The sequence below is a fragment of the Jaculus jaculus genome, chromosome 12 (assembly GCF_020740685.1).
Source record: "Jaculus jaculus isolate mJacJac1 chromosome 12, mJacJac1.mat.Y.cur, whole genome shotgun sequence".
In the NCBI taxonomy this organism is placed as follows: domain Eukaryota; kingdom Metazoa; phylum Chordata; class Mammalia; order Rodentia; family Dipodidae; genus Jaculus; species Jaculus jaculus.
In genome coordinates, this window is record NC_059113.1 from 33,046,680 (window position 1) to 33,066,029 (window position 19,350).

Consider the following 19,350-nt stretch of genomic DNA (forward strand, 5'->3'; position numbering starts at 1 on the left):
TGATGTATTGATCAAATAATACAAATGTTTTAAAATATTCTAAATTATGCTTTTTTTTCTACACTTTAAAAAAAAGGGGGGCTAAAAATATTCCTGTGAATGGTCCTAAAAGGGAACCAAGAGGCATTTGTGTGGACATTTCAGGCCTCTGCCTCCCAGAAGTTCACACTGTAAAAGTGCAAAGACCCATTAATGCCAACCAAGATAAGGGGACAAAGAGTAGTGGGCTACAGCAGGAGAGCACTCCTCAACAGTGAATAGTTCCTGGGTGTAGAGGAATTGGAAAAGGTAGGTTTAGAAAGGCACCTGGTAGGTTTTATTAACAGTATTTTTTTTTCTTAGAAATTAGTATTTTTTTGTTCATTTTTATTTATTTATTTGAGAATGACAGAGAGAGAGAGAGGGGCAGATAGAGAGAGAGATTGAAAATGGGCATGCCAGGGCCTCCAGTCACTGCAAATGAACTCCAGACATGTGTGTCCCCTTGTGCATCTGACTAACGTGGGTGCTGGGGAATTGAGCCTTGAACGGGGGGGGGGGGAGGGGTGTTCCTAGGCTTCATAGGCAAGCGCTTAACCGCTAAGCCATCTCTCTAGCTCAAATAGTATTTTTTATAGCTATGACTTTGGAATCATTCATAATTACAAAACAAAAGCAATAGAAAGAAAAAATAGTAATCCCTAGAAATCAAAAGTAAAATGAAACAAGGGAGCCCAACTATATTTCAATTTGGTAGCTTAATCCCCAGAAGGAAATCAAAAGGAATTCTTAATCCCCAGAAGAAATCTCTAATGCATTATTCTAAAGATAAAGCTCAAAAGAATTTACATATCTTTTTCTTTAAATTTTATTTTATTTTTATTTATTTATATGAGAGAGGGAAAGAGGCAGAGAGTGAGAGAGTGAATGGGTGTGCCAGGGCTTCCAGCCACCATAAATGATGCATGCGCCACCTTGTGCATCTGGCTTACATGGGTCCTGGGGAATCAAACCAAGGTCCTTTAGCTTTGCAGACAAATGCCTTAACCCCCCCCCTTTTTAAAGCAGGGTCTCACTCTAGCCCAGGCTGACCTGGAACTTACTTGGTTGTCTAGGCTAGCTTCAAACTACCAGCCATCCTCCTACTTCAGCCCCTAAGTATTGGGATTATAGGCTAGCCACCATGCCCAGAGAGTTTTTAATAATTATATCATAAGCATTATATGTATTGCTATTTTTTAATGTTTTATTTTTATTTACAAGAGAGAGAAAGAGAGAATGGGCAAAGAAAGGCCTCTAGACAGTGCAAATGAACTCCAGATGCATGCACCACCATGTACATCTGGCTTACATGGGTCCTGGAGAATTGAACCTGGGTCCAAAGGCTTTGCAGGCAAGCACCTTAACCACTAAGCCATCTCTCCAGCCCTGTATTGCTATTTTAATACCATACTATTTTGAAAATACTAACAAAGGAAGAAAAAAGCCTAAATTCATATAGGCAAAAAGAACAAAAAAGACCATTACCACAAAAATTTGGAAGGTGGGCTGGAGAGACGGTTCTCTCTTGCTTGTAAAGCCCAATGCCCCAGGTTCCATTCCCCCAGTACCCATGTAAGCCAGATGCAGAGTGCCACATGCATGTGGAGTTAATTTGCATCAGCAAGAGGCCCTGGTATGCCCATTCATATTCTCTCTCTAATATTTTTTTTAATTGGAAGGGTAGGTCTGGCTGGCTTTGGTAGAATACCTCCATAATTCTAGCACTTGGGAAGGCTGAGTTAGGATGAGAAGTGAGAACCTGCCTCAAAAAAAAAAGGAAAGAAGAAAGGAAAAGAAGAGAAGAGATGACTTAGTGGTTAAGGTGCTTGCCTGCGAAGCCTAAGGACCTGGGTTAAACTCCCTAGAACCCACATAAGCCAGATGCACACAGGGGGCATAGATGCACAGGTGGTGCACACATCTGAAGCTCGTTTGCAGTGGCTAAGGCCCTGACATGTCAATTCATTTTCTTTCTTTCTCATAAAAAAAAAGAAAAAAAAATCAACAACTTGATGGATAAAATCAGGTTCTTTTATATATACCTGACCTAAGAAGAGAGAACCCTAAGTCAGAGTAAACTACTTCAGATTCCAGGAATACCTAGCCATATTAGATACCTTTCAAAGTACTTTTTTATTTTTATTTTTTGGTTTTTCAAGGTAGGGTCTCACTCTAGCCCAAGCTGATCTGGAATCACTATGTAATCTCAGGGTGGCCTCAAACTCACAGCAATCCTCCTACCTCCGCTTCCCGAGTGCTGGAATTAAAGGCGTGCACCACCACACCCGGCTTTCAAAGTACTTTTGAAAGGAGGATGGGATAATGTAGTTAGAATTTTTGTTAAACGATCACAGCCATAGAAAAAGATTTGATTTGCAGAAAAATGGATGGACCTGGAAAGTATTATACTAAGTCAGGTAACCCAGGCCCAGAAAGCCAAGCGCCACATGTTCTCTCTCATATGTGGATCCTAGCTACAGATGACTGGGCTTCTGCGTGAGAATGAAAATACTTAGTAGCAGAGGCCAGTAAGTTGAAAAAGAGACATAAAGGGTGGAGAAAGGAAGGGAGGAGGATACTTAATAGGTTGATATTGTATATATGTAATTACAATGATTGTAATGGGGAGGTAATATGATGGAGAATGGAATTTCAAACGGGAAAGTGTGGGGGTGGGGAGGGAGGGAATTACCATGGGATATATTTTATAATCATGAAAAATGTTAATAAAAATTAAAAAAAAAAAGATTTGAGGATGGATACATCTGATTTATTATTGCAAACACTTTATTACATATACCTATCATAAAAGTTTTATAACACACACACACACACACACAAACTTAGGTTTTAAAACACAGAGCAAAAAAGCAGTGATAATCTCTATCTTTTTTCCAATTTATTTATTTATTTCTGGTTTTTCAAGGCAGGGTCTCGCTCTAGCCCAGGTTGACCTGGAATTCACTATGTAGTCTCAGGGTGGCCTCAAACTCATGGCAATCCTCCTACCTCTGCCTCCCAAGCGTTAGGACTAAAGGTATACACTACCATGCCTGGCCTCTTTTCTCCAATTTAATGCAGTTAGGCAACACTTCTTTGCAATTTATAGCCAAAGACTGGCTATTTACACTTGACACAGAGTCAAAGTGGACTCTGTACTACAGGACACCACAAAGAATTAAAGCAAGGGTATTACAGCTAAAAAAGAGTGGTGAGTGAGATTTTATCCTAACTACTGAAAGCAACCTCCAGACATCTTACCTGAGATGATTCCCTCAAACAGTATCAGATTTATACTCTTTTAAAAATATTATTATTTATTTATTTTTGAGAGAGAGAGAGAGACAATGGGCACACCATGGTCTCTAGCCATTGCAAACGAACTTCAGATGCATGCGCCACCTTGTGCATCTGGCTTATGTGAGTACTGGGGAACCAAACCTGGGTCCTTAGGCTTCGCAGGCAAGCACCTTAACTGCTAAGCCATCTCTCCAGCCCCAAATATCTTTTATTTATTTATTTGAGAAAGAGACAGACAGAGACAGAAAGGCAAATGAGAGAGAGAATGGGGGCCCCAGGGCCTCTAGCCACCACAAACTCCAGATGTATGTTCTATCTTGTGCATCTGGCTTGTGTGGGTACTAGGGAACTGAACTTGGGTCCGTAGGCTTCACAGGGAAGTGCCTTAACTAATAAGCCATCTCTTCAGCCCTAAGTTTATACTCTGTAGAAAGAAGACTTGATAAATGTTTGGGGTATCAGAGTAAATTTCTGGGCTGGAGAGATGGCTTAGCGGTTAAGTGCTTGCCTGTGAAGCCTAAGGACCCCAGTTCAAGGCTCAATTCCCCAGGGCCCATGTTAGCCAAATGCACAAGAGGGTGTACGCGTCTGGAATTCGTTTGCAGTGGCTGGAGGCCCTGGTGCGCGCGCGCTCTCTCTCTCCCTCTCTCTCTCTCTCTCTCTCTCTCTCTCTAACTGCCTCTTTCACTGTCTGTCACTCTCAAACAAATAAATAATTTTTAAAAAGTAAAAAAAAAAGAAAAAAAATCCAGGGGGTGAAAGGGAGCTCAGTCAAATGTTTGCCATACAAACAGAAGACCCAAGTTTGATCCCCAGAACTCATGTAAATGCTGATCATGGTGGTGCATGCCTGTAACACCTGCACTAGGAAGTAGAGAGAAATGGATTCCTGGGGCTCAATGGCCTACCTTTCTAGCCTAACTGGTGAGTTTCAGGACAATAAGAGAGCCTGCAGACATTGCTTCACAAATGCCACTTGAGGTTTTCCTCTGCTCTTCCAATGTATGAACACTGCCCCCATTTGTGCACCCACACACACATTTATGCAAAAAAAAAAAAAAAAAGTTCCAGTCACACATACTTCCCAGTATAGACACACTTAGGTAAGACCTAAGAGCTTTCAAACACTTTTTACATTTTTCCACTTTTAGTTTTTTTGTTTTTCTTTTTGAGAGAGAGTGAGTGTGAGAGAGAGAGGAAGAAAGAGAATGAGTATAGGCAGGCCAAGGCTTCCTTCCACTGCAAATGAACTCCAGACACATCTGCCACTTTGCATCTGGCTTTACATGGGTACTTGGGAATCAAATCCAGGCTGTCAGGCTTTGCAAGCAAGCACCTTTAACCACTGAGCCATCTCTTGAGTCCTCCATTATTAAAATTTTTTATTTGTAAGGGGTAGGGGGACTGGGAATTCATGAGAGACACTTGTGGGACTTTTTGTATTCAGCTTACATGGATGTCTTGGGAAGTGATCCCAAGCCAGAAAGCTTTGCAAGTAAGTGCCTTTAACACATCTTCCCAGCCCTGGAAATAAGTTTGAAATATCTAATTGTTTCCTAGGCTGTTTTAAAAAATAATTTAAAAGGTATTTTCTTTTATTTACTTGCAAGCAGAGTGATAGAGAGATGACAAAGAGAATGAGAGCACCAGAGCCTCCGCCACTGCAAACAAACCCCAGACACATGCACCACTTTGAACATCTGGCTTTACACTGGTACTGGGGAGTCAAACTCGAGGCATAACGTTTTGTGTCTTAATCACTGGGCCATCTCTCCAGCCCCACCACCCATTCTTATTTGAATGGCTTCTTAAAGGTCCTGGGGCTTGCTGTTTTTGTGAGCTCCAGAGATTCTCTGGTCTCTTCTTCCCTATGTGACCAGAGTTTCAGTGCAAGTGGCCATGTCCAGTTGTGATTTTTATTTTACTTATTTGAGAGAGAGGGGGGAATAAAAGAGGGGAGGAGGGAGGGAAGGAGAGAGGGAATTGGGGGAGAGAGAGTGTCAGAGAGAGAGAATGAGCATGCCAGGGCCTATAGTCACTGCAAATGAACTTCAGATGTATGTGCTATCTTGTGCATCTGGCTTTACATGGGACCTGGTGAATCAAACCTGGGTTCTTTGGCTTTGCTAACAAGCACTTAACCATTAAACCATCTCCCTAGCCACCCCTACCAGTTGTTTTTACATGTCCTGGCCATCAAACATGAAAGAGTCTCAGGCTTCCATAGGCCCTTATGGCTGCACAGTAAATGCTCTTAACTGTCAAGCCATTTCTCCAGCCCTTAATTACTTTATATGATTTTTAAAGGAACTCCTAGTTTTAGAGCACTGATTACCAGCTGCACACTCACTTGCTGTGGCCCATGTTTTATTTTGCCCTTCAGTTGTTCATGACCTTCATAACAGTAGCCACATGACCTATCAGAAGCACTTCATAACTAAGTAGTGTCAAGTAACTAAGCAGACCTCTTGATGCAAGCTTGTGCACAACCAGCATTTGGTAGGACTCAATTACTAATATAATCATATTACCAGTTCCTCTGATTCTTATTCCTTTGTAATCATATCAAGCTTTTCTCTTGACTAACACATTTATCTAACTTGTTTTTTTTCTGTGGATTTTCTGGTACCTTTTACTATTTCAAAGAACACTAGTTGTATTTAGTTTAGATTGTCGTCCCTTTTAAAAATTCTTCGTACATATTTATGAAGCTCACTCTTGAACTTATTTTCTCAAGTTTTGAAGACCAGTTTTAAAACTCCTTAGAAGCAAAGCATGGTGGCACATACCTATAAAACCAGCATTCAGAAGCTGAGGCAAGGGGACTCCAAATTTGAGGTCAGCATGGGCTACATAAGGGGACACTGTCTCAAGAAAAAAAAATTTTTTTCCAAGGCAGGGTCTTATTCTAGCCAGGCTGATCTGGAATTCATTATGTAGTCTCAGGCTGGCATCAAACTCACAGCAATCCTCCTACATCAGCATTCCAAGTGCTGGGATTACAGGTGTGCACCACCACACCCAACAAGAAAATAAAATTTCTTTTTTTTTTTTTTTTGTTTTTTTTGAGGTAGGGTTTCACTCTAGCCCAGGCTGACCTGGAATTCACCATGTAGTCTCAGGGTGGCCTTGAACTCATGGCAATTTTCCTACCTCTGCCTCCCGAGTGCTGGGATTAAAGGCGTGCACCACCACTCCCGGCTTAAAATTTCTTAAAAAGACTACTCTGACTGTTAACATTTTTTTTTACTTCCAGTTGAGTTCTTTACTTCCTCTTCTTAAAGTTAAACATAATCAGAGGTCATTTCTTTTAAAATAAACTTTCATGGAACCAAGAAGATGGTTCAGTGGATAAAAGGCCTCCTAAACAAGTATAAAGACCTGAGTTCAAACCCCCAGCACCCCTGTAAATACTGGCGGGCAGTCAGCCTGCCTATAATCCTAGAACTCTGGAGCCAGAGACAGGTTTTCCCCAGGACAAGCTGGCTAGCTAGATTAGCTGAATCAGTAAGCTTTGGGTTCAAGTGAGAGACTCTGTCTTTGTAATGGAGAATGACTGAGGAAGACACCCACTGTCAGCCTCTGGCTTCCACATGCATGTACATACATGTGCACATGCACCCCCAGACACACATACATAAACATGCAGAGCAAAATAGTTTTCTTTTCCTTCAGAAATTAAAATTATTGTCTTATAGAAGATGGCTAAACATATCTTGAAAGGTAAGTATGTAATGCTGAGACTTCAAACAACTAAATCAAACACCCACTTGTAAAGGTGCCTACACATGACAATGTGAGATAAGTATTTGAAAAATGGTAATTTAGAAAATTTTAAAAAATATGTGTACAAGTAGAAAAGATTCTCACATGAGTGGTCTGACGAGATGTTGTGTGGAACCAAAACAAAGTCATCCGTGTCACAAGAAGAGTTCTTGCTACTAGTACTGGCAGAATCTTTGGACACTTGTAGATAGTTAGGAGGGCCCAATGGTGGGGAGGACAAGTGTTCTTCCTGAATATGCTGCATATCTGGAAGGGACTAAAATTAACAACATAAAATTAAAACTGGCCTAATAATCAAATGAGAGTCAGAATACTCTAAGGAATATTTCTACTATGAAAGTGGATATAAAGTTCAATTTAAGTTTAAAAAAATTATTTTGGAAAAATCTTTTAGAAAAATCACAGTTTAATAATTTTTACATAAAGGAGTTCTGAAATACTTTCCAAAAGTGATACTTAAAAATATATCATCACTTATCAGATGTACATGCCTACCGCTCCTGAAGCTTTTGAGTTTTGTATTATTACAACTTCCCCAGTCCCAGTTCATGGCCTTGCATAATAGATACTCAGTAGCTTTTTACTTCATGACTACAAACATAAAATGCCCAGGAGCTCTGAATTACTCATATCCTATACATAAAAAGATTCTAAATCTACAAAAGAAAATACTGCACATGGGAAAGCAAGAGAATAGGTGAATCAGTATGGGTTACACCAGAAGGTGATTTACACTCACTGAAAAATTTAGAAAACCTTCTAGGTACAGATGTGCTCCTTTTGTCTGTTTGTTAAAGGAAGGAGGTGGCTTATCTGAGAGAAGATAGGACAGGAAGGAATAGGATTGTATTTACACAACTACTAGGTACCATCAGTTAAGCATATTTTGGCAAGTTCAAAGACTCCAGTAATAACCCGAATTGGTTATAAAAGGGTTCTTTGTTTCTAAAACTTTCTTTCGTTGTTGTTATTTTTTTTTTTTTTTTTTTGAGGTAAGGTCTCACTCCAGCCCAGGCTGACCTGAAATTCACTATGTACTCTCAGGCTGGCCTCAAACTCACGTGTATCCTACCTCTGCCTCCCAAGTGCTGGGATTAAAGGAGTGTGCCACCACGCCCGGCTTCTAAAACATTTTATACAATGGTTCTATAACATTTTTATAACTTCTTGTTCTTGTATTAAGTCTCTATAGCTTTTTTTTTATGCTTGTTTCTATTTCAGAAAATGAAAAACAGTGTATCATGCTCTTTAAGCCCAAGCCTTAAGTACTCAATTCAATTCAGCTTTTAAAAAATTATTTTATGTGCATATGGGCATGCCAGGGCCTCCTGCTGTTGCAAGCACACACCAGATACTTGCATCACTTTTATTTTTTAAGACTTAGAGACTTAATTAGATTAGATTAAGGAAAGAAAAGAGAAAAAAGTACAGAGAGCTCCTGCCATTTGTAAGGCAAGGGGAAGGAGGTAGAGAGCCCACTTGGCAACAGGGCCCCTCCCATATCTTAGCCCACCTGGGCTGAGAGGGGCTTACCAGAGTAGGGAACCAGAGGTTCAGGAGAGATGAACAGCCTAGAGAGAGATGCTTACATCACTTTTGTAGCCACCTTATGTGTGTGGCTTGAACATGGGCCAGAAGGCTTGGCAAGCAAGCATTCCCAGTTGCTGAGCCATCTTTCCAGCCTTTATTTCATTTTTATTTGAGTGTGCACACACGTGCATGTGTTTATGTGTGAGTGCAGGTGAGCAAGTGCCATGGATTATGTGTGAAGGTCAAAGGACAACATTCAAGGGGATCCTTATCTGTCCCCCTCATTTGAGTCAGGGTTTCTCTCTAGATTCTTGTTCAGCTTTGCTGGGCTCACCTCCAGCTTCCGGTTAATTCTATCTCTGCCTCCCATCTTGTGCTAGTATTACTGAAGCTTGCAACAGCTTCCAGCTTTTTAGTTTTTTTTTTTCTTTAAAATATTTTATTTATTTATTTGAGAGGGAGAGAGGCAGATAGAGAGAGAATGGGCACACCAGGGACTTTAGCTACTGTAAACGAACAGCTGCATGTGCCACCGTGTGCATCCGGCTTTACATGGGTACTGGGTAACTGAGCCTGGGACCTTTGGCTTTGCCCGCAAGCGCTGTAACACCTTCCTTAACTGCTAAGCCATCTCTCCAGACCCGCTTTTTTTTTTTTTAATGTATTTATTGTTTATTTGTAAGTGGGGGGAGGAGAAGGGAGAAAGGAGAGAAGAGAAAGTAGAGAGGGGAAGGGAGGGAAAAGAGACAATGAAAATGGTGTGCCAGGGCCTTCTGCCAGTGCAAAGGAACTCTAGAAGCATGCATCATCCTGCACAAGTGAAGCTTCTGGCTTGTTACCGGGTCTAAGGACTGAACTCAGGGGCACTACAGCTAGCACTGTGAGTACTTTATATACTGAGCCATTTCTCTAGCCCTACCCAACTCATTTCTGCTGCTGCTTTTAATATCATTTGCAATGAAGTCAGTTCAAAGCACCTTATGATTTCTTTTTGTGTGATTGACATGCATAATAAAAAAATTCGTGTATCACTGTTTTTGTTTGCTTTTCAAGGTAGGGTCTTCCAGGCTGGCCTGGAACTCACTCTGTAGTTCTAGGTTGTTCTAGAATTCACAGTGATTCCTCTCCCTCTGCCTCCCAAGTCCTAGGATTAAAGGCGTGCACCATCACACCCGGCCCTGTATCACTTTTTGAAGACCTTATGTCTGAAGGTAAAGAGAAGGGAAGATGGACTTAAATTACTAAGCATAACTATGGACCAGGTACTGCTTAGCTCTAGTTCCAGACTTACTCTGAATTACATTTCACAACTAAATAAACAAAAACTCAGGGCTGGGAAGATGGCTTAGCTATTAAGGCACAGGCCTGTGAAAGTTAAGGACCCAGGTTCAATTCCCCTGTACCCACATAAGCCAGATACATATGGTGGCACATACATATGGAATTCATTTGCAGTGGTTAGAGGCCCTGGCATGCCCATATTCTCTCTTTCCCCCTCCCTCTCTTACAAATAAACAAACAAATAAATATAAAAACAAACAAACACTCAGAGGTTTAGGTAATTTGACCAAGATCACACAAAATTAAAAGGTAGCCAATTTATCCTGGTTTGATTCTCCAGGACCCATGTAAGTCAGATGTAAAAAGGGGTGCATGCATGTGAAGTTTGTTTGCAGTGGCTGGAGCCCTCTCTTTTTCTCTCTCTGCCTCTTTCTCTTTCTCAAATAAATAAATAAATATTTTGTTAAAAAGGTAGGCAATTTGACATATGATTTTTCTACAATTTCTTGACAGTAGTGTACACAACAGTTCTCAATTTCTTCCTCTGCTATTTGAAAAGTACCAGCTACTATAAACATCCTGGTTGTCCTTTCTCATTTTGCTCAAAAACATGTTCCTCTTCCATTCAAAGCCACCTCTCCAGCCCAGCTCTGCGCTCCATTCTCCCATACCTCCTCTCACCATGCAGATCAGCTCATGACATTTTCACCTTCTCCCTTTATTCTGGCTTTTTCTTCTGCACATTAATTAACATGTTTAATTTTATCACATCTTAGATCTCCACAATCCTCTCATGACCAACTCTTCTTTATTTTTGCAGTGCTGGGGATGAAATGAGGGCCTCACATATGCAAGAAGATGCTGGGCTGAATCCAGCCCTCTTTACTTAACAACGTTTCCTAAAACTATTCACTAACTCTAATTCCTCCCCTGCTACATATCCCTTATCCAGCACAAGGCATTTTCTGCCACCACCCCTCCAATAAAATTGCCTTTATTACACTTACAAATAACTTCCATTGTGAATACTTGCTCCATTCTCAAATGTACTTGATGCTCTTCCCTTCCACTCAACTACCCTGCTCTCTCCTTATTCTTCCTACCTCTTGGGAACCACTCCACAGACTCTTTTGTGGGTTTTTTTGTTTCCACTTGTGTCTTAAAGAAACAAAGCATATAGAATTTCCCAGGATGCCCACCCTAAGCCTTCTACTCCTCACTTTGTTTCCTACTCTAGTGGATCATTTTTCTCTCCTAACTTCAACTATTCTCAGCATGAAATTAGGTCACTCATGTCTTAAGAGTCTCTCCAATGAGCACCCCCTTCTGTGCTCACAGGCCCAGATGACACCTCCATGCCTGTGCAGCAGCAACTTCGAAGTGTTGCTCCAGGTTTCCTCAACTGAGCAACATTATCAGCCACTTATCAGCAAGGCCTCCTGCACCTAAAGTCTCAAGTTCCAATAACCTCCAGGATTTGCAAGCTATCTTTCTTTCAGCTAGCCCTCCTGCTTTCCTACTGCTGTCTTAGTTCTGGCTCTCATTCTTTGATGATGAGGATGATAGTAAGTGCTATAAATAGTACCCTCTAGTAAAAAGACCACTCTACTCTTTATATCTCCCGAACCTAGTCTTCTACCCTACTATGGAAGAATCTAGGTAAACAGTAGAGAATATCACTCCTCCACTTATTGCAGCTTTAAGTTTTCGGTCCTTTGCTTAGCATACAAATAGGACTAAGACGCAGCTTTAGCCTACCTGCTCTTGTTCCCCCCTCACACTGCCAATGCCCCTCATCCAAAACTGAAACAACTGGCACGGCCTTGTTCTTTCTACAATGAGGAAGCTCTGTATCTGATCTGTCCAAGATCCTAGCCACTAGTTATCAATGACTACTAAGTACTTGACATGTGGGTTGTGTAACAATTTTATGTATTTCTTTATTTTTTAGTTAATTTATTTATTTTGTGTTACTGGTTACTGGGCAAGCCCACCATTATTGAGCTATACTATATGCCCATCCTTTTTTACTTTTTATTTTGAGACAGGTTCTCATTAAGTTGCCCATACTGGCATTGAAATCACTCTGTAGCCCAGGAAAGCCTTGAACTTATGATCCTCCTGCTTCAGCCTCCTAGGTAGCTGGAATAACAGGCCTCTCCCACCACACCCAACTTTCTGTATTGTTTTCAATAGGGTCTTGCTATGTTGTCCAGCCTGGTCTCATGTTCCTAGACTCAAGTAGTCCTGAGTGTTAGAATTACAGTTGTATGTCACCATGTCCAGCTGATGTAACTATTTTAGATTTCACTTAATTCTAACATATTTAAAGGCAAGCAGCTACAGGAAGATAAGAGTTCCCCCAGGGAGGTACATTTCTAAAACTTCATGCATTGGGAGTCTACTGCCTACAATAATAATAAATTCATTTAAAAATTATTTTTTTTATTTGAGAGAGAGGAGAGAAAGATGGGCATACCAGGACCTCTTGCTGCTGCAGATGTGCTCCAGATGCATGTACCACTGGCTTTATATAGGTACTGTGGAATCAAACCCAGGCCCTCAGACTTTGCAAGCAAGCGTTTTTAACTGCTAAACCATCCTCCAACAGTAAAATTCTTTTTTACTTTTTTGTTGTTTCAGAGGCAGGGTCTCATCTAGCCTAAGCTGACCTGGAACTCATTCTGGAGTCCAGGTTGGCATTGGACTCATGGTGATCCTCCCAGCTCAGCCTCCTGAGTACTAGAAATAAAGGTGTGTACCACCATGCCTGGCTTTGTCTTTTTTTTTTTTTTTCTTTCCCCTTGAAGTAGGGTCCCACTCTAGCCCAGGCTGACCTGGAACTCACTCTGTAGTTCCAGGCTGGCCTTGAGCCAACAGCAATCTTCCTACTGTCTTTGTGTTTGTTGTTGTTTTGATCTCAGTCATTTTACCATCTCATAGGATTCTTTATTCTTTCCTCCCTCAGTTAGATTTTTCCAGGTTTTCTTTTCTCTATCTTAAGCTTTGCTTTTCATATTAGGTATCACATCATGTGATATCCTTCATCATACTAGCTACAAGTTACTGAGTGCTCACTATAGGCCCTTTCCACCTACCACCACCACACAGCCTAGCAAAGAATAGGTGGGCCTAGCTCCAGAAGAGGACAGTGATAAGAGTCTTTTCTCTATCCCATCCCCCTTTCTACCCTATCTCTCCTCCATCCCTTACCATCTGGCCAAACTCAAGAGGGGACCCAGCCAACCTGGCTCCTTCCCTGAGCACTAGCCACACCTCCACAAGCCCTTCCCCATCCTCCCATCCTATGCACACTAAAAAGCCCAAGTGGCCTTTTTTCTGTCTCTCTTTTTCTTCTGGCTCTCTTTCCTGAAATAAGGTGTGTATTTCTCTTTATGGTATCTCTCTGTGATCTCTGTATCTCCCTCTATCTGTCTCATCTACCTTGCTTTTTTTTTTTAGTTTAAATTTATTATTTGAGAGAGACATGAAGAAATAGGCAGGGAGAGAAAGAATGGGAACAACAGGGCCTCCAACCACTGCAACTGAACTCCAGATGCATGCGCCCCTTGTATATCTGGTTTATGTGCGTCCTGGGGAACTGAACCTACATATTTTGGCTTTGAAGGCACGCACCTTAACTGCTAAGCCATCTCGAGCCCCTACCTTGCTTTTATTTATTTATTTGTTTCTTTGGCAATCCTCCTACTTCATTCTTTAATCCTAACACTCTGGAGGCAGAGGAAGGAGGATCACTGTGAGTTCAAGGCTACTCTGAGACTACATAGTGAATATGAGTTCCAGGTCAGCCTGAGCTAGAACAAGATCTCACCTCAAAAAAATAGAAAATCTATACCAATATACTCATCTCAAAACCTCTGTATTCTAACCTCTAACAACCATGTGGTTCTTAGGCCTTCTGACTGGTTTGTGGAAAGAATGTGGAAGAGTTTGGAGCTGAGGGCTAGAGATGTCCTATAGTGCTATAAGCAGAACATAATGAATGATGTGAATTTGGAAGACAAGAATGGGATAGGAATGTAGACAAGAAAGATTGTGCTAATGAGGTTTCAGAGGAATAATGGCTCTTATCAGGGTCTTGGTTAGAGGCCATTCATATCATATTCTGGCAAATAATCTGGCTGCCTCCTGACTATGTCCTGAAAATGTGAGTGAAGCTAAATTTAAAAGTAATGGACTTGTTTGGCAGAGGAAATTTCCAAACAGAGTATCTATTACCTACTGGGTTTAGTGAGGGTTAGCATGAGAATTCAAAACAAATAACACAGAAAGATATGAAAAATGCAAAATTTAGTAACGAATTGAATGTGAGGGAAATTCACAGTTGCAAATAAAGAGCTTGGAGACAAAATGAGCAGAGACTGTAATTATTAAGATACTTGCCACAGGCACAAACAACTCCAGCTGCCATGTTTTCCCCACTAAGATGCGGTGTAGGCCCTTCAAACCATGGGCTAAAAATCAACCCTTCTTCCTTAAGTCTCTTCTTTCAGGCATTTTATCATAGCAATGAGAAAAAAACAACTAACACATCCTGTGTGGTTTCTTTCACAAACATTACAAATGTACAAAGGAAATAGACAAAGTTTAATTTTTAATATTCATAGAAATATACATCTCATTAACAAATATGCCTTATCTGTTTCATTTGGCTTTGTAGGATTGTACAAAAAGTCTCGTTTTTCTTTTCTTTTTCTCCTTCCCTCTTCTCAAACTCCCTTCCTTTCTTTCTGGTTTTCAAGCTCATATGTTAGCAAAAGGATATTTTAGCTATGGCTAGTAGGTTTCTCAGGAAAACAGTAACATTTGCTACTGCCTGTGAATTTACTATGTGTTAGACATCCTAGTAAGAGCTTATGCTCATCTATTCTTAAAGAAGGAGGTAAACTGTACTCATTTTACATATGAAGAAACAGGCTAAGAGAGATTAAGACACTCATCACAATTAATAGGCAAGTAGTGGACTAGAGACATGGCTCAGCAGTTAAGGTGTTTGTCTGCAAAGCCAAAGGACCCAGGTTCAATTCCCCAGTACCCACATAAAGCCAGATGCATAGGGATGGAGTTTGTTTGCAGTGGCTAGAAGCCCTGGCACACCCATTCTCACTCTCTGCCTCTTTCTCTCTCTCTCTCAAATAAACAAATAAATTTTTTTAAGTTCTGGGAAGATTAAAAAAAAATAAGGGGCTGGAGAGATGGCTTAGCGGTTAAGCACTTGCCTGTGAAGCCTAAGGACCCCGGTTCGAGGCTCGGTTCCCCAGGTCCCACGTTAGCCAGATGCACAAGGGGGCGCACGCGTCTGGAGTTCGTTTGCAGTGGCTGGAAGCCCTGGCGCACCCATTCTCTCTCTCTCTCTCTCTCTCTATCTGTCTTTCTCTCTGTGTCTGTCGCTCTCAAATAAATAAATAAATAAATAAAATTAAAAAAAAAATAAGTAAATAGGGCATGTTGAGCTCCCAAGCCCTCTCTAAATTGTCTCAACTGGCACATCACACAGTTACCTCCTTTTCTGGCTTTCCTACCTTGGTGCCAGCAGAATTTAAGAAATTCATGTCCGTCTGGCTAATCTGGAGAGCTCAATAGCTATCACAAGAGCCCCTGAGCCTTCAGCTATGAAAACAACTCAAAGTCATAAGGCTACAAAACACAGATTTGGGGGAAGGAATAGTCTAACAAAACACCTAAGAGACTTTATGTGGCAGATGGAATGGGCAAAAGCAAGAAAAAGCACGTTAACTGGAAAGAACACAGTCATGGAGGAAACAGCCTGGAACTTTTATGAAACATGGAGGTTTGAGTGGAGGCACCTCGAAGGGCCAGTAATCACAATGAAGAGAACCCAGTAAAATCCAGCTCAAAAGTCATCTCTCTATTACTGGAAACACCATGTAACACAGACATTTACATCCAGAAATGTAGCCAGCATCCACAAAGTAGTTATTTACTGCTTATTTACCTATGAAGGGCATTGTTTGCATGTACCTCTAAAACCCAGAAGGACATGAGAAGGTGGAAGTACTGTACTCACTGTTCAGAGGAAAATGGCCTACAGATAGGTGATATTTCTTGCTGACTTTACATAGTTAATAAGGGCAAAGGATCAACAGCAGGTCCACTTAACCTAGCACATATGTGTTTTCTCCTAAACCTCAAATGCATCAATAAACACTACCCACAGACTAAATATCCACTGTTGATTGTGGGCAGTATCTGTGCACAGAGGCAATAGTGCTAACTTGAAGTCACTTTTAATAAAACCAGAACTTACTGGTGGAGAGGAAAAGCGACAAGATGGAGAGCTACCACAGGAGCTTCCAGGGACAGAACCAGAATACACAGGCACTGGGACTGGGCAAGCTGGGAAAGTAAAACAGTCAGAGAATTATATCATGTTGAGGTGGATTCTAAGAACTAATAGAACAAGATATCAAACCTACTATATCTTTGAATTAACCAAAAATTGGCACTTACCTTTTACTTACAGCTTCCATGTATAAAACTAAACTGAAGAAATTACTAAACCCATTTCACCTTGGATATGGAAAGAAAAACAAAACTACTAAATTGGGAAAATGGCTTATCAGTTAAGGCATTTGTCTGCAAAGCCTAAGGATCCCAGTTCAATTCCCCAGGACCCACATAAGCCAGATGCACAAGGGGCACATGCGACTGGAGTTTGTTTGCAGTGGCTGGAGGCCCTGGTGCAACCATTCTCTTTTTCTCTATCTGCCTCTTTCTCTTTCTCTCATAAATAAGTAAATAAATAAAATATTTTTAAAAATACAAACTACTGTTGAATAAACACAATCATTATCTAGGGAAAACTCACGGATATCTTTTTTTAATTTTTTTTGTCCATTTTTTATTTATTTATTTGAGAACGAAAGACACAGAGAGAAAGGCAGAAAGAGAGAGAGAATGCGCGCACCAGGGCCTCCAGCCACTGCAAACGGAACTCCAGACACTTGCGACCCCTTGTGCATCTGGCTAACATGGGTCCTGGAGAATTGAGCCTTGAACCGGGGTACTTAGGCTTCACAGGCAAGCACTTAACTGCTAAGCCATCTCTCCAGCCCAGAAATCTTGAGGGTCAGGAAAAAAAATAAATTTGGTGATACAAATAATAATTTAAAAAAACAAGTAAACACTAAATTTAGCCTTCAGCTTACTGAAACAATACTCCATAAGTAAGAAATGTGAAAATGGGTACTTACATTTTTTAACTGGAACTTGTTCAAGAAAGGGGTGGCTAAAAAATGTTTCTGTAATGAAAAATGAGAATGCAATCTTTAAAAAAAGACACTGATAAAAAAGTTTTAAAAAGACACTGATTAGTAAGTATGTTAACCAATGACAGTAAAAAAGGAGGAAGGAAAAAATAATTATATTGAAACAAAAATATTATACAAAAAAGTAACCTGAAGCTGGGCATGGTGGCACAAGCCTTTAATCCAGCACTTGAGAGGCAGAGGTAGGTGGATCACTGTGAGTTCGAGGCCAGCCTGACACTACATAGTGAATTCCAGGTCAGCCTGAGCTAGAGTGAGACCCTACCTTGAAAAAAAAAAAAAAAAAAAAAAAAAGAGAGAGACAGAGAGAGACAGAAGAAAACAGGGGCTGGAAGATGGATCAGTGTTGGTGATTGCTTACAAAGCTTTCTGGCCAGGATTTAATTCCCTAGCCATCCACATAAAGCCAGATAGGTGTTTGCTTGTAGAGGCAAAGACTGTGGTGCTGCCACATATACAAATTAAAAAAAAAATTGTTTTAAACATAAAGTTACCAGGCCTGGTAGCACACATTTTAATCCCAACACTTGGGAGGCTGAGGTAAGGGGTTCACCATCAGTTCAAGGCCAGCCTGAAGCTACAGAGTGAGTTCCATGTCAGCCTTGGCTAGAATAAGACCCTGACTCAAAAACAAAACAAAACAAAACAAACAAACAAACAAAAAAACCAAAAAGGGCAGGGGAGATGGTTAGTGGTTAAGGTGATTGCCTGTGAAGCCCAGGGATGACCCAGGTTCTATTCCCCAGTACCCATGTAAACCAGATGCACAAGGTGACACATGTGTCTGAAGTTTGTTTGCAGCAGCTAGAGGCCCTAGCCCACCCATTCTCTCTCTCTCTGCTTCTTTATCTCTCTATAGCCCTCTCAAATATATAAAAAATAAAATATTTTAATAACCTATTTAAAAAATTATCATTTATAATTATAATTCATTATGTCTCCCCCCATTAGTATATTATATGAGGACAAGACTTTCATCATTACTCTATTCTATACTCCTGGAACATAGCAAGCACTCAATAAATATTTACAAATATAGTGAATGAAAATAAAGAGGGCTGAAGAGATGGCTTAGTGGTTCACGTAAGCTTCCCTGGTTCAAGTCCCCAGTACCCACACAAGCCAAATGTACAAGGCAGCACATGCATCTGGAGTTCGTTTGCAGTGGCTAGAGAACCTGGCGCATCCCCTGCCTCTCTCTCTTTCTCTCTAATAAATACATAAAATATTTTTAAAAATTAAATAAAGAGAAAGCAAAGTGAAGCTGACTTTTTCCTTTGAAATTTCTGTATAATTTTAAAAACCTTTTCAGAATCCATAAAATTGGAAAGCACACCAAACTTTAAGCTATTACTTACCAAAGTCCATTCTATCTTTTTGGTTTCTCTGAAGCAAACCCAAAAGGAGATTAGCCAAATAAGGTGATGTTTCTCTGGGAATACTGACAGAAAGAAAAATTAATAAAACATAAGCAGTGAATTTACATATTTCATATTTACATATTAACTGCACTGCTTTTGTCTTTAGTATATTAAATGGAAAATGTACATGTAGGCTCACAAATACTGCAATTAGAACAAGAAGATCTGACAAATTTTATTCTTTCAAGTGAGAAAAAAACACTGTAATAACCTTTAATAATTACCACCAACTTGAAAGGATTCTTATTTATTGTAAGTATCTGCAAATGTAAGTACTTAACAAGTACAGATATCTTGAGGTTTTTAAAAATATTTATTTATTTATTTATTTATTTATTTATGAGTGGAAGAAAAAAAAAGAGAGGCAGGCAGCCTTAAATACTAAGCCATCTCTCCAGCCCATCTGTTGAGTTTTTAAAAATATTTTATTTATTAATTTATTTATTAGAGAGAGGGGGTGCACATAGAGAGAGAATGGGAGCGTCAGGGACTCCAGCCACTGCAAGGGAACTCCAGATGCATACACTACCTTGTGCATCTGACTTACAGGGTACTGAGGAATCGAACCTACGTCCTTAGGCTTCACAAGCAAGTGCCTTAACCACTAAGTCATCTCTCCAGCCCCCACATCTTGAGTTTTAACTCAACTTGTATTAATAGTAGCTACAAAATTCTCAATAGAAAAAAGCTTCCTCCGATTC

At 40.4% G+C, this 19,350-nt stretch overlaps 1 protein-coding gene across 2 annotated transcripts in view; it reads right to left on the reverse strand.

The window, feature by feature from the left end:
* Positions 1 to 19,350, reverse strand: part of Ulk2 (unc-51 like autophagy activating kinase 2) — a 109,049-nt gene that overhangs the window by 51,949 nt on the left and 37,750 nt on the right. For both annotated transcript variants that reach the window (XM_045130961.1, XR_006632912.1), the window contains exons 10-13: positions 18,587 to 18,669; positions 17,154 to 17,201; positions 16,208 to 16,296; positions 7,192 to 7,363 (exon numbers count right to left, since the gene is read on the reverse strand). In XM_045130961.1, the coding sequence (XP_044986896.1) occupies positions 7,192 to 7,363; positions 16,208 to 16,296; positions 17,154 to 17,201; positions 18,587 to 18,669 (392 nt within the window). The remainder of the gene's footprint in view (positions 1 to 7,191; positions 7,364 to 16,207; positions 16,297 to 17,153; positions 17,202 to 18,586; positions 18,670 to 19,350) is intronic.